The following is a 15,285-nucleotide window of genomic DNA, read 5'->3' on the forward strand; positions in this document are numbered from 1 at the left end:
GGCCCAACCCAACCCTGTTTCACCCCTAATTGTACCCCTTCAAGAATGTGGGTGCGGGTGTGAATTACAAACCGGAATCGTTACCGAAATCCAAATTAAACCGTTTAAATCAAAATCATTAAATCGATTCGATTTTGATATTAAGAAAGTGAAATTGTTTATTAAATAAAAGAAAATGGTTGGCACACGACCAATATACCATGAGCTAGCACCCCTGCATCTGTTTCTCTCTTCCCCCTTGTCCTTCATGTATGATGTTCCATCCCATGCCCCCATTGGTGCCACTCATTGGTTTATTGCACACAGGTGGATTGTTTATCTCTCTCCCATTAAATAATTCTGTTTTAATTTTAAGAAGTGGAATTGTTTAAGTCGTCAATTTTGAATCGATTAAAACTATAGAACCAGTATAATATTGATTACTAATTCTTGATCCCGGCATGTATAGAATGCCAGATCTACGAGAATTTTTATGAAAGCATTCACTCTTTCGTTTATAGGATCAGACTTTCGATTGTTTTAAAAATCGGTTAGTCCTGACATTATATATATACTCTCTAGTGTTTTGTAGTTGATTTTTTTTTTTTTCTTTTCAATAAGGGTAATTGATTTAAACCATGTAAATTGCTTTAAATTGTTTCTTAAATTATAATTTGAACTTGGATGTCGTGGGCTTCAAAAATAGGTTCATTCCCAAACTATAACTCAGATCAACAACAAATCTAAAACCACTAAAAACCATTTAATCAAAAGCATCTAAAAACTGTTTAATCAGAACCATTTATTAATTGATTTCGATTTGAGACATTGGAACTAGTTAATAAATGGTTCGATTTTGATTTATACACTTTACACTTTGAAATGAATTGATTAACACATTATAGGGTGTCACTCATTTTGTTTCGGTCCTGACTAACCGAGACCGTTAAGACAGATCGGTCTAAATCGATGCTGACCAATAAGCTAATTGATCGTTAATTCCAAACCAAAATCGATTAATTATCGATATAGCCAATTTTAATCCTTTATTGGTTTCTGTTATCAATCTCTTATTAGTCCCTTGTATTAGGAAAAAGAATATTTAGAATATGTATTCCTAATAGGAAAACCGTAGGGGTAATTTTGGAAATTGCTTAAACCCTGTGTGCAAGAGTTAGGCTACATATGTAGGGATGTAAACTGATCGGATACGGATCAGATGTGATCGGAACTGGATATTCCCTGGCCGAATAAGGATATCTCTAAACGGATTCGAATGTGGATCGGATTTGGATTTTCAACCATCCGTTTACATCTCTGCTTTGTGTAACCCAGACCTTCATCCCCTTAACAGATGGAATGAGAGTACAATTCACTCTCATTCCATCTCTTAGATCTTGATTCTCTTTTCATCATATTCTATAACTTAATTGAATCTTCAAAAATCTTCAAATCATTATTTACTTATTTTTCTATTATTAAATATTTGAATTTATTTTCAGATGAATTTTAATCAAAATATTCAAATTATTTTTCGGATATCTCTAAACGAATACGGATATCCCTAAATGGATACGGATTTCGATTATCCATTTACATCTCTATATATATGTCACATAATGTGTTAACATTAAGGGCTTGAGTTTTCTTCACAATCCATTGATATAAGTTTATGGGTAAATTATAGATCATCTCCTAAATTTCAATCAAAACTCAGATCATCCTCTAGTTTTTTGAAAAAATTCAAATTACCCCATGGCTTAGACCCTAAAATACCAAATTAGTCCCTGACCTTAGTTTTATATTGTTAAATGATGATGTCACCCAATTAAATAACTTTAAATCCCTAAACCACTCTTGATCAGTGTTGATTTACGATTTTACACTTTAACTAAAAACCCCAACTTCATCCTCTTCTTCACACCTGAGACAGCGAGGAAGAACAGACATGTTCATATCATAAACAGCGTCAGATCTTCTCTCGCTTCTCTGCCTGGACGACAGGGTTGGCCTTAGCTATGGCCTCTCTCCCCAGCGCCTTGAAATCGAAGGTGCAACTGTGCTGCTCCGAGTACTGGTGCATCCCGCAAATGATGGTCCCACACCTGCACTTGAACCCAGTCAACCCAACACGTTTTCGACACGTCGAGCACCGGTTCGGCTACGACACCGCCATCGGTGGTGGCAGCTACTCCGATAGTGACTCAACGGCGAGGCAGATGAGATGGTCAGTGGAGCCCTTCGGTCATTGTCGGTTTCCGCCGCTGGTAAGGTTAGAGGGAGAGGGGAAAGACGAGCGTTCTTTCTTTTGTCTGCTCCGATGGTGACTCAATGGCGGTGGCAGATGAGATGGTCAGTGGAGCCCGTCGGTCATCGTCGGTTTCCGCCGCTGGTAAGGTTACAATTTCAAATTCATCATTTCAAACCTTCTCTCTTTCTTTTGTCTGATCCATTCTCAGCATTCTCTCTCTCTAAGTTTTTTCTTTTTTTTTTTTTTGGTTTGAAATGATGAATTTGATGAAATTGTAATCATCAGGCATTTGGGGGGATTTCTAATTTTTGTGGCGTTGACGGTGATGAGCTCCATGGAGATTTCTCCATTACTTGTACTATATCCTGGAATTTGATTTTCTTTGTTTATTCGATGTTTGGATGGGTCGATTCCAGTGACTTTCATGATGCGAACAACTCAGGCGAATTATTTTCGATAAGTTCGAGAATGTCTGAGTCTCTTGGATTTTCTGCAAAATTAAGAATATGAAACCGTATGTAATTGGAATTTGGAAGTTGGCCGGGAATTTGCCCCACCTTGTGTAAGGGAAGAAGAAGGGGGTTACAGCAGCAGAGCATCAAGAGAAGAAGAAGGGGGTAGAAGGGAAGAAGACGACGGAGAGACATCTAGAGAGCATGGGCGTGATACGAATGGACCACAGGGCGAGGACGGTGGCGGTGCTGCCAGCGGAGTTGCAGGAAAGGGGTGGGGGTATTTTAAGTTGAAGATGAAGGAAGGGTAGTATTGTAAATTTAATTCTAACGTTTTAGTACAAAGATAAAATAGTCATTTCACACCAATAACTAACTGCAAACTAACACCGACTAACACCGTTACTGTAGACGAAGACATTTAAGTTTTTTCAAAAACCAGGGGGTGATCTAAGTTTTGATTGAAAACCAAGGGATGATCTGTAATTTACCTTAAGTTTATCTATACAGTCCTTAATATCTTTCAAGAGAAAACTTTATAGTAAAAGAAAAATGTTTACAAAATACATTCTCGTAAACAAGTGACCAAGATACCACACCAAAAAAAAAACAGAAGATCAAGATGGAAGTCTAAGGTCAAGTCTTCTTAACCAAACTGAATGGAGAACCATGTGTATGAGATCAAAAGGCTTAGAGGGTCTATGGAGTTCAAAATGTCTTTGTACTCTCATCACCTTCTTTTGTAATCTCAAATACTTAGCTTGAGAGATCCCTTTTAAGATTGTCTTAATCTGAGGTATCTTCTCAACTGGAATCTGAAATGTAAATTTGCTCCAATTAAGCACATCACTAAAGGGTAGAGCATAATGATCAGAGATTAAAACAGGTACACAACCTGAGTATATGGCTTCAACAATCCTTGGACTTGCAACTTCATATCCACTAGGGCATAAACAAAACTTACTTTGACCCATTAATTTGTTATAATTTTGATCCTTAGGGAGGTATTCATGGACTTGGATCTCCTTATCCTTCTCTTTCCAATGCTCTAGTAGTATTTTTCTTATGTAGCCATGAGACCCACCAGCGAAGAAGGCGAGGATCGTACGGTTGTTAGGAGATCGACTCTGGGCCGGTATACCGAGGGCTCCATAAGTAAGGTGAGCTTCTGGTAGAGAAGCATCTCTTCTGGGATGGAAACCTTCTGATGTGTTTGCATTGCACAGAACTCTAATTAAATGTTGAAAAAGCTTTGGATCAGCTGCGTTAATGTCTGGTGCCTATAATTTCACAAGGAACAAAGCTTAGTGAGCTTGACTGAAATGAGAAATTAATGTAATAAAATGGATTTTAAAAATAAGGGGCAAGAGATCACTGCTTGGTCGTGCAATTTCTGCACCAGTATAGGGGCCAATGAGAGTTCATATAGGAGTATCAACACAGATGATATTTTTTATTTTAGAAAGGATTGGGCGGTAATTTCGTGTGCTCTTATGTTTGGGCATAGAAGGCATAGGACCAAGCAGTGTGTTTTTTTTTCCAAGTATTTAAAATTGCTCTTTTCCTAAACAAATGAGCAGTGGGATGAACAAATTCTTCTCACAAGGAGCATTGAAGTGATCTATTTAAAACTGTAAAAATTCTCGATTGTCTGAGCTTTTGATCTGGAATCAAAGGATTCCTAGAGTCTTAGATCCAACCTTAAAAACAGGATTTGGAATCCATTAGAATCTGAGAATCTAAGGGGCAAAAGCTTAACCACAAAATGTCACTTAAAAGGCATCTACTTGGCCAAGCTTTTCAAAGTTTTGAATTGGCATTCTACATAGCCAAGTCTTAGTAGGGAGCTTACTTCTACAGTTCTACCTCGTGACAGATTGGAATGGAAGTGAAAATTGGTGGATAGGTAGACCCCAAGGTCTCATGTTCACATGTCAAGTTTTAGTTCCAACAGAATTTTACAGGGTAGAACAAAATGTTGAAAAAAAAAATGGATTCAATAATTTTATATATAAATAGGAAAAAGAACGTTACTTGGGTGCGTGTATTGCACTGCCCCTACGCCCAGACACAGGAGCACACAAAATGACTACCGCACCCCATGGATGTGGAAATTCCCATGGGCATGGCGGCAATCATTTTGCACGCCCCTGTGTTTGGGTAATGCACTGCACATGCCCAGATAGTATTCTCTTTCCACATATATATGGTTGTTGTAATCAAAGTTGGTTACAACAAGATTGTAACAATACTCTTTTGTCTTCTATTTTATTTTCAAGAAATATTTTAGTCTTAGATGGAAAAGAGGGTTTTCAAAATAAGTTGAAAGTGATTTTTCATTATGTTATTGTCAAAAGCTTGTTGTTATCCATGTGAAATGATAACAAGATTGTATCCAATATTAACTAGTACCCCGAGAGTGGACTTAGTCCATTTGTGGCCCAAGGTTGGTTACAACAAGATTGTAACCAATATCTTGTCAATATTAACCAATATATATATAGGGAAGCAGTTTTCTGTACGGGAGTGTGGCCTACGCCAGCACTCCCATGTGTCTATCTCTCTCCTCCTTAAAACAAGGGGACAGAGGTGTCTTTTCACATGGGGAGGAGAGAGATAGACTCATGGGAGTGCTGGCGTAGGCCACACTCCCGGACAGAGAACTTTTTCCCATATATATATATATATATTTTTTTTTCATATATATATAGAAAATATTCTATGCACTAGGGAAACAGGATGTACCCACACACATGGGGGTGGACGAAATGATCACCTAAACCCTTGAATTGCCGAAATGATCACAATACCCACCCCATGTGTCTGGACGCAGCTTGCACCCCGTGCATAATGCCCTATATATAAGCCATGAATGAAAGAGAAGAAATAATACTTACCCAATCATGGCAAGACACCATGAAATGGTCGGCCCCACTGCTTCTGTTCCAGTAAGGGTATTTCTTTGATATAACGCCAACATAGTCCATGACAAAGCGCTGCAATGGTTCCCTTGAATAGGAAACGAGGGGTCTGTAGAGGAAACGTATTACATTTGCAATGCTGAAGGGGAGGAAGAAGATATGGGCCTCGTCTGGGTGATGGGCCGAAAATGGGCTAAGCCCACTCTCCATCTCATCAATGAAATGCCCTTCCGTGGAGTAAATGCTGTTTAATGGCCCATCGTGAACAAGGGGCGGCTCTCCTTCACTGTATGTCCATACCTTGAATCTCTTCACCATCTCAATATGGCTCCTGAATCATTTATCAAACTTGTAAATTCTATATTCTTACAATCGATTCTCAAAATCCATATTGGATTGGTCATGAATACAGATAGATTTTCATTTTAAAAAATATATTTTTTCTTTCTTTAATCACTAAAATAATATAAAAACAATGAAAGTTACCTCTTTTAACTAGACTGCTAAGATTTTTGAACAAAATTTTCAAAAAATCAAAGATATGAAAATGTTTTTGTCTTTTTCCAGTCTCAATTTCTAGGGTTTCGAACAATTTCAATCAAAATAGAATAGAATCATAGACCAATCCCAGTTTTAAAACCTTGATATATCAAATAAATGAGACAACGAGTTGCATGCAGGATGAGTGACAAAAAGATTTTCAGAATCTGATCCAGGTTTTGAGTCTGACAAGTCACCCGAGTCGAGTAACAAATAAAGTCATGTGAAAGTGAAACTCACCAAATTTGGCTTTCTTGTTGGGCCATATGCTATTCATGGATTATAAATTTGATTTACAACTAAACAAAACTTTTTAAAAAAATTTGTTTGTTGTCAACAATATTAGTTCCTTTTTTTCTTTTCACCCATGAAGCAAACATAGCCTAAGCTCCTCATCACAGACCGCGCTGACGTTAGGGTTCTTTTTCCCTTAAAAAATACGAAAATAAAAAACATGTCTTGTCTTGATTAAGTTTTGATTCGCTTGACTCACTAGGTTTTGAAGACGGCATTTGAGGCGAAAAACCTAATTTTCCAACTATGATTTGAATGGGAGGAAGGAGTTTTGTACTCTCGTATAAAACAAAAAAGATGGCTAGGGTTAGTTCACTGCCATGTTTTGTTTCAAACATATACGAACGATGGAATTTTAACAAGAAACATAGAGTCTTCAACACACAGAGAGACAGTTACTTGTCACTAATGAGAAATTAGTGATCCAAGAAAAAGGAAAATCAAAAAGTTTTCTTTCTTGGAAACTGAAAAGTTTTCGAACCCTAGATGGAAAGTTTTCAAAGAAAAAAGAAACTTTTTGAATTGTATTAAAAGGCAATAAAAGAAGAATATATATAAGAGTTAAGTTTTGATTATTGATGATCTTAACTGATGAAATTCATATGGGTTTCTGTAAATAGAGCCTTTGGGAATGAAGAGTTCTTCTTTGTCTGAGGTGTAGTTTCGTGAGATGATAGCTTCATGAATTGCTGCTCGTGCTCTTGCAAGACTTTCTTCTACCCTCTCCAAATTGCTCTTCACCTATACCCATTAAGAGAACTGAAACAAATACCCAAAAAAAGAAAGAAAGAAAGAAATCTAAATCATTCGAGATTCTGGTTACTCACCTTAATACTGTTACTGTTACTGATATTGGTGGGATTAAATGAAAAAGGTGAGGGAGCTGGGGTTGGATAGAGAGAGATTTCCAGGGCTTTCTTGTTTGATTTTGTGTAACTGAAAAAAGAAGAAGGAGGGAAGAATACTCTAAAAGAATTATTGATATAGAGAGAGAAGCAGAGAAGGACAAGAAGAAGAGTAGGGAAGACTAAGAAATTCGTTGGGCAAATTAAAGCTGCCATTGCTGCTTCTTCTTCTTCAATTATCTAATCTCTATGGCTTGCTTTCTTTCCTTCTTGTATAGAGAGTTACTGAATAGAAAATATATTTGAGAGAATCTGAGGAGATTGTGTCATGGAAGGATATTTTTTTTTTTGGATCGAAGTCATGGAAGGATTAGAAACGAATGAGCATTACATATAAAGGAAACCATTACACCACCTTTGGTAAGTTTTTTTTTTTTTTTGTGTAAAAATTCTAATAAAGATACTACACCTATGTATAAGATATGATCTGATCGAACGGTCATAAAATTTGTTAGATGGGTCTATTGTGCGAGGAACCTTACTCAACTTACCGTATGGAATGTCCTTTTAACTTATAACTTGGGGGAGAGAAGGATATGAATTTTTATATCCACTTTCCACACGCAAATGGAAATTAATAAGGTTTTCACGTGTGGAAGGGACTTGGTCATACATGTAAGGTGCGAGAATGGATGTAATGGTGTCAATTGGTCTGGTTTCTTAATGGTTTTGGTCTAAAAGAATTAGGATTAGAATCGGACCAATACGTTAATCAGTTCTAAACTTGGGAACTATGATCATTAATTAATGGGTGAGTCAGTTTCGGTTCCTAATCGATACTAAAAAATTTTTTAAAAAAAATCCTTAACACATGCTGCATATATTTAATAATATTATAATAAAATAATAATTTTAATCACATGAAATATGCAACCTCCCATTTTTTTTTTTCTTTCTCAAAGCGCATAATTGTTCCATGGTATTTCTTATTTTATATTGAATTAATAAATAAGAACATCACCACCCTCATAAATTAAGATTATTTTAAGGCATGTTCTTAAAATAGAATTCTCAAATGGATCTTTAAATTAACAGCCGAGTCTTTGGTAAAATAGTATAATAGACAAGAGTTATTAGTCAAAATTGAAAAACTACTAAAATAAAGGGTTTGACCTTAGCTCTCATGACCTTAAGTCTTAAGAATTATATAATATGTAGGGTTAGGATCTAGATTTATTTCGGTTCCAACAGTTCCTAGTTGGTCTATCGGTTCTAGAACCGTCGAGACACCAATAACTTAATCCGTAGATCTAGAATCAGACCAATAACTTATCGGTAGATCCAAAACCGGCCAAATAAACTATTGAGTGGGTTGATTCTGATTTCACGGGTCAGTTCCGATTTGATTTTCGATTGTGATGCCCAATTGACACCCTTAGATAGAGGCCAACACTTATTCCACTTATTTCCATTTATAAGGTGAAGAGAGGTATTTATGGAAACAAAAGGGACAAGTGTTGGAGTTTGGATCAGGTTCCCATTTGGGGACGCATGGGGTCAAATTTGGACCCTCCATGGGGTATGGGCCCTAGCTACATACCAGAAGTGGCCCACATGGGGCATGGAGGGTCCAAATCTATCCCCATGATCCCCGGATGGGGACTTGATTCGGACTTCAGGTGTTGGCCTCTGCCATATAGGTGCAGGTGAACGTACATGCAAAGGAACTGGACTTATAAAGGTACCTTTCCTTTGATGACTTTTCTCTCATGACAGAGTATCCTACCTCTATCTATGAAACCTTTTTTTTTTTATTGGGGTTGGGGGGAAAGCATCGCTCTTGAGACTTGTACGACCTCTAATGTCATGGCTGTACTCTGCATCTTTATAGTTGTAGAAAATGAGACTAGATCAATTGAACCGATTAAAATTGATTGGATCAAATCTAAATTGATCGATTCGACTGAATTCTTTTTCGGTTCAATATTGTTATGGGTTTTTTTTTTTTTGATGAAATATTGTTATGGTTTTTAGAAATAGTCAAATAATCGAAATTGACTGGATTGATCGAAACAAAAAAAAAATAAACAATAATAAAACATAAGAGATTTTTTTTGCGGTAGAAAAAAACATGTTAACAAAATTTTCTTGTTTATACTTTATATATGAACAAAAATGAGACCAGATTGATAAGGGACCGTTAAAAGAAACTCATAATAGATCAAAAGCGACCGGACTGATAATTATGGGTTTCTGATTCATTTTTGTAGACCAAACTCCTTAATGGCCCAAAATGAAATCAAATCGAATGAGTTTTTTGCTTTTATAAAATAGCATCTATTGTAATTTTAGCCACTTCCTCTACTCATGGTATAGTGAGATGCTTGTTTGGTTCTTACGCACTTGAAGGTACCCATGTACTGTCATGTGACAAATATTGTAGCGTTATATCTCACAAGACATAGTGGCATCTAAATTTTCCCTTTTAAAAATGGATCTCTTTTTCTTCTAAGGCTATCACTTTTATATCACATAGATTGGTGTTTGGCAAGCTAATCGTTGGATGATATTAATTTAGAGCCTCTGATAAGCCAATTATCAAGTTTTAGGATTTCTTTTCTCTAGAGAACCTCATATCTTTTGTAAATTCTTTTTTGTCCCAAGAGGGTGAATAGCACTAACCCCAATAACCCCAAAATGGGTTAGCACATACACCCCTCTCCCCCCCCCCCCCCCCACCCCTTAAAAAAAAAGATGAGTTAGTTTGAAAATTGAATATTTGGTCCTTTCATAGGGGTGTTTCAAAAATGTCTGCGATCGAGCAAATAATTCTACGAAGAATGGATCGGATTGAATTGAAAAATGGAAAGATTTGTACTAAGTCATACGTTTTGTCACCATTTTGTGGAGAATTGTAGGTATAATTATGTTTAGATGCCTATGACTCGATAGGGAAATACTATCTCTCTCCGAAAAACACATTTTTTTCCTCTTACCGACACACAAATTGGTTGGATTTATTTTTTTTAGTTTGTGAAGAGAATTTAATGGGTAACTGGAAAAAAACGATAAATTAAACACATAATGCACATAAGGACTATGTCCACAGTGAGATGAGTTCTGCTTCATTATCCATAGGGTTACAACCGCTCGTCTCACACCCCTCTCAAATTGCATTATAGAAAAAGAACCCTTGCTACAAATTTGCAAAAATGTTATCAAAATATCCATATAATCCTAAATTTTTTTCTTGGGAGTTCCCGCCCTTGAACCTCCGCTTGGACCAACTAGTTTGTCCAGAGCCCACCAATAAAATAGGTTAACGCGCAAGGTGTGCCAATTCCTTCAAACCTTCAGCCCCTATGGCCCTTTGGAATTAGCACACTTATGCAAGAGACTGAATACAAGACCTCAAACCCCAACAATAACATACCCTTTCTTCTTCTTCTCTCCTTCCTTTTAAATCTACATTCTTACTTATTTCAATTGCAATAACTTGGATGAATTGAGAAAGGATTATATCAATTAGGGCATTCAAGAAATCTTCTATTCTATAAATAAGTTTCCATAATAAGAAACAAATAAATTGTGAGTCTGTACCATGATTAATAATTTATTTATTCCTTGATAATCAAGCAAATATCCTTCGAATTTACTTGTTAATTAACTTGTAAGTCTCACACTAAAGAGTTCACTAACAATCCTTTACAAATGGTACAATATGAGCTATATATAGCTTGTCTGAATAATAATAAAAAGATCTTTAAAAATAAATAAAATCATAAAAATAAAAAAACAGAGTAAAGAACTCAAATATTAATTTACATCACACCCCACAATATTACGCCATTGGATAAATAGAAGAGCTGCAACATAATGAGCTAAAGCACCCATGATCACAAAAACATGAAATATCTGATGACTATGTCCTGCCATATCAAACATTCCTGGTTTCCACCTCTCTGGAATCCTTGTAACATAAAACAGAGTACCTATCCCATAAGATAATATCATGGCTAATTCATAACATAATGCAATGAATCGACTTGGTTCATTCCAATTCACAACCATAGCATGAGCTGCAGGGAAAATCCCAAATAAAACCATGGAAGAGAAGAGTAATGCTCGAAAAGGCCGGAAAGCACTGGAAGATAATGCCGGTGATAGTAATGTAATTACAGTGAAGATACCCATGACTGTGATACCAGTAAGATAGATGAATTGCCATTGTGAATCACATTGGAAGATGTAGTAAATTGGAGGGAAGAAAGAAGCAATGATCATGACCGCGATACCGACATAATCGATTCGTAGTAATAGGAGGCTTAAGTGTTGAGAATGGCAACTGAAGAGATGACAAATACTGCTACTGAGGAGACAGAACATGGAACCACCTAAGAAGACAAAGAATGGCCATTGTGCCACTGTTAAGTTGTCCATGTCATGGAGTGTTGTTGCTCCTTGCTGCATGAAACACAGGTTTGGATGTCCAAACAGATCAGTCAAGCAAGTAGAGTAGAATAGATTCCCCTTTGTCTTACAACAAGGTTAATTTTTGCAAAATTAATGTGATTAATATAACTTACCAGCATGAAATTCTTGGAGTCACTGGAACCATTCTTCATTGTTGCTGTGGTTATTGGAAAAGGCCTGTAGTGAATTCAGACAAAATCATCAGCAAGTTTGCCTCTCTCTGTCTCTCTATCTCTCTGTCTCTCTGATGTATACACACTCAACAGGGGTGGGATTTCCATGTTTCATGAGGGGTGGAGTGGTCATTTTGCACCATTTTGTATCTGAGTGTAGGAGCCACACACCTTGATAGAGTTCTTTTTCTCATATTTTTTTTTAGAATTGTCATTTCATTTAGGCTATGTTTGGAAGCCAGGAAAAGAAAAGAAAAGAAAAAAATTCAAACATAATATATCTAATTTGAGGTACCTTAAGCGTAATTTCTTAAAACATTGAGTAACCCAAGTATAATTTATCCAAATACAAATGGTGAATTTGGTCCAAGTTTTCCTTCAGCCATCCATGTATATATAACAAGGGAAAGGGCTGGGCACATTGCTGGTGTATCATAAACTAGTGCCCTTTGTACCTCTCTCTCCCCCCCTACCCCCTCTTTGAAATGATCTTCTTCCCTCCTATATGATGCTCCATCTCATGGCCCCATTGGAGCTGCTGCCCTATAACAATTTACAAATGGCCTTTCGAATATCCAAATTATCCATCAAGCCGCTGCCCGATGGGGATTTATAATATTCTACTTGCTTGGGAGTGAAATTTAAGTAGTCATATAAGTGTGGGATTGAAGACAACTGCTTGCTCAGTTGGTTGATTGACGTTTTGCTAGTAGAGTGCAAGCTCCCAAGAGGTCATGAGTTCAACCCCATGTCTTCACCTTGTATCATAAGGCACTTCCTTTTCACCTCTCCCCTCTCATGTAGTTGTAGTTATTTATATATGTATCGTATCGTATCAAAACCATTATCAGTATCGATATGACCAATACGAATTGATATTGGTATGATCGTACGGATCAATACCGATACATCTCAGTCTAACATAGCCGCTACAAACTAATATCAATACGTTATGAACCGATATGACTGATACTGATACTAATTTTGATCAGCTGATACAATCGATACTAAACCGATACCTAGAACCATGTGCACAATACTTCCTTCTTACCCCCCATTGAACTAACCAAACATTAACATTATTCATTGGTGGAACTTTAGTTATTATTATTCATAGGAAAAGTAAGTAAAGTAAAAACATTTTCATCCCAATAAAACCCCATCAACAGCCCAAGGAATAGTTCGGTTGACAAAGACCAACACCTCATAATTAAGAGGTCATGAATTCAAATATCCTTGGGGCCTATTTAGGAAAGGGTTGGGCATGCTTGTAGTTTTGCACCGGACAAAGGTGGACAAAGGGTCTTTTCAAAAGAGAAAGGAGAAATCGAGGATGATACTTTTTCTTTTACTCTTTTATAAAATATTTTCTAATTATGCCAATGGGAAAGGTTTCATAGAGATCATGTACACCATGTATGTGAGAAGGTGGGAGTTTCAAGGCATTAATTAATGGGTGAGTATTTATGACTCTTCCAACTTTTTGTGAGCCTCTCACGAACACGGTTTACACGATCATGTACGAAACTTTCCTCTTATGACAATTTTTTTCTATGGGCTGTGCCGCACACATCCTTACAATTTCTTTCTAAGAATGTGTGCAGCACAACCCAACGGCTGACAGTACCGGGCTAGAGACGAGCTAAATTCGTTCAAGAGAGAGAATAATATATTTAAAAAAATTTAAATAATTAAATAGATTAAGAAAGAGATCTTCAACCGACCTGGTGAGTATGGTAAGGAAATCAGCTACTTGTGGCACTTCCCTCCAATTAAGGATCGTCAACCCCAAGAAGAGTAGGAATCCTAACAGATGCCTGTATAATATTTTTTTTTAAAATAAATATATAAATGAACTAAAAAAAAAAAAAAACTGAAAAATAGGAAAACTTGACATGAAGAAAATTATATAACTAAACAAAAAGGGCCTCATGAAATCTAGGGAAAAAAAAAAAAGAAGGGAACATTAAGAAGGAAAAAGAGAATATCATACATACGTCCAAACGTTGAGGGTCTCATTGTGCCAACGGAATAGGCTAAAAAGGGCTTCTTTGGGAGGCCAACTCGCTCTATAGTAATCCAATATAAACTCATTATCTTTGAGGTAATCAGGCAAATCCTTGAATGCGACTAAACTGTACACTTTCTTTTTTGTTTGGTTTTTCTTCTTCGTTGCCGTCGTCGTCGTCCTCTTCGTCTTCACAACCACCGTTGTTTTCTTGTTGGCAATTGTATCATCCGAAGAACCCAAGTAATGGGTAGTCTTCACCTCCATCTCCATCTCCATTCCTCCTCTTCTCTTCCACATCAACCTCTCACTACAACTACTCATTATTTCTCAACTCACCCAGAAAACAACTCTCTCATTCACCAATGAAGATTGAACCCACCTTTTAAACCCTGTGTAGTTTAGTTTGTGTGTGGTTCAGAGATTTTTAGAGTAATTCGGTGCCCAAGTAGCTCACCCAACTGTATCATTTAAGACTCTCTCTCCCTCTCTAGTCTCTAGAGTCTAGCTTGCTAAAACGACACGACAAGGCACGCACTAATAAGAAAGCATTTATTATGGCGAACTAAAAACGAAAAAATTAGATGGGGTGTTGAAGGGTAGAGGAATATGCCCTTTGGAATATCTTGACTGGGGAGGGTATCTTTCTTCATTTATATTTAGCCATGAATGCTCCAATGGGAGGATGACTTGGTAAGCTGTACTTACCTATCATTGTTATTGTGTGGGGGTGGACTGTAAGCAGAGTGAGACTTTTTATATGGTTATACGTTTAGTGATGATGCACTTAACGAAGCTTTGGGAAGAGAAGGTTAAGTTTGACATTTTGCCTTAGCAAAGAGTCACATTGGTTGGTCACTGGTTGTCTAACAACATTAGCAGCTAATTTGGTTGTATTGTCGAAACTTTTAGGTTTTGGAAGCTCAGCTATTGCGACTTGTGAATCTGTTTTGTGTTGAATTGGATTGAGTCATGTGAAAACCTGGTTTAGTCCAGTCTATTCTATTGTCTATGTTAGGGTTCCACGTGAATGTGAAGACTTTTGAAGGCTTGGGTAAGAGAGTAGAGTCAGGGTGCGACACCTACGCTCAGATACAAGGCCCTGCAAAATGACAGTTACAACCCTCAGAAATTTCCACCTTTTTATGGGAACGACAATCATTGATCAGAGCTGCACGCAACCAAATAACAATCTCTTTGCAATTTCCTAAATATCTAATGGTCAGATTTACCATTCGATGTGATTTCATGTAATGAAAAAACCATATAAAATTGGGGGACGTTATCACGTTACCACGTTACCTTGTGGTACTCAGAAACTACCAGAAGACTTTTCTTCCAATATTTTG

General features: G+C 36.9%; 2 protein-coding genes across 2 annotated transcripts; both read right to left on the reverse strand.

Moving 5' to 3' along the window:
* Window positions 1-3,297: 3,297 nt before the first annotated feature.
* Window positions 3,298-7,174, reverse strand: LOC122651668 (probable glycosyltransferase At5g20260). The gene is made up of 3 exons (XM_043845151.1): window positions 7,027-7,174; window positions 5,580-5,934; window positions 3,298-3,962 (listed from the first exon to the last, which is right to left on the reverse strand). Exons 2-3 carry the CDS (start codon window positions 5,919-5,921, stop codon window positions 3,300-3,302), a joined length of 1,005 nt encoding a protein of 334 aa, XP_043701086.1. The 5' UTR covers window positions 5,922-5,934; window positions 7,027-7,174; the 3' UTR covers window positions 3,298-3,299.
* A 3,855-nt stretch (window positions 7,175-11,029) lies between these two features.
* Window positions 11,030-14,327, reverse strand: LOC122651667 (heptahelical transmembrane protein 1-like). The gene is made up of 4 exons (XM_043845150.1): window positions 13,926-14,327; window positions 13,653-13,745; window positions 11,869-11,932; window positions 11,030-11,746 (listed from the first exon to the last, which is right to left on the reverse strand). Exons 1-4 carry the CDS (start codon window positions 14,258-14,260, stop codon window positions 11,099-11,101), a joined length of 1,140 nt encoding a protein of 379 aa, XP_043701085.1. The 5' UTR covers window positions 14,261-14,327; the 3' UTR covers window positions 11,030-11,098.
* Window positions 14,328-15,285: the final 958 nt, after the last annotated feature.

Source organism: Telopea speciosissima, chromosome 2, assembly GCF_018873765.1.
Source record: "Telopea speciosissima isolate NSW1024214 ecotype Mountain lineage chromosome 2, Tspe_v1, whole genome shotgun sequence".
Classification (NCBI taxonomy): domain Eukaryota; kingdom Viridiplantae; phylum Streptophyta; class Magnoliopsida; order Proteales; family Proteaceae; genus Telopea; species Telopea speciosissima.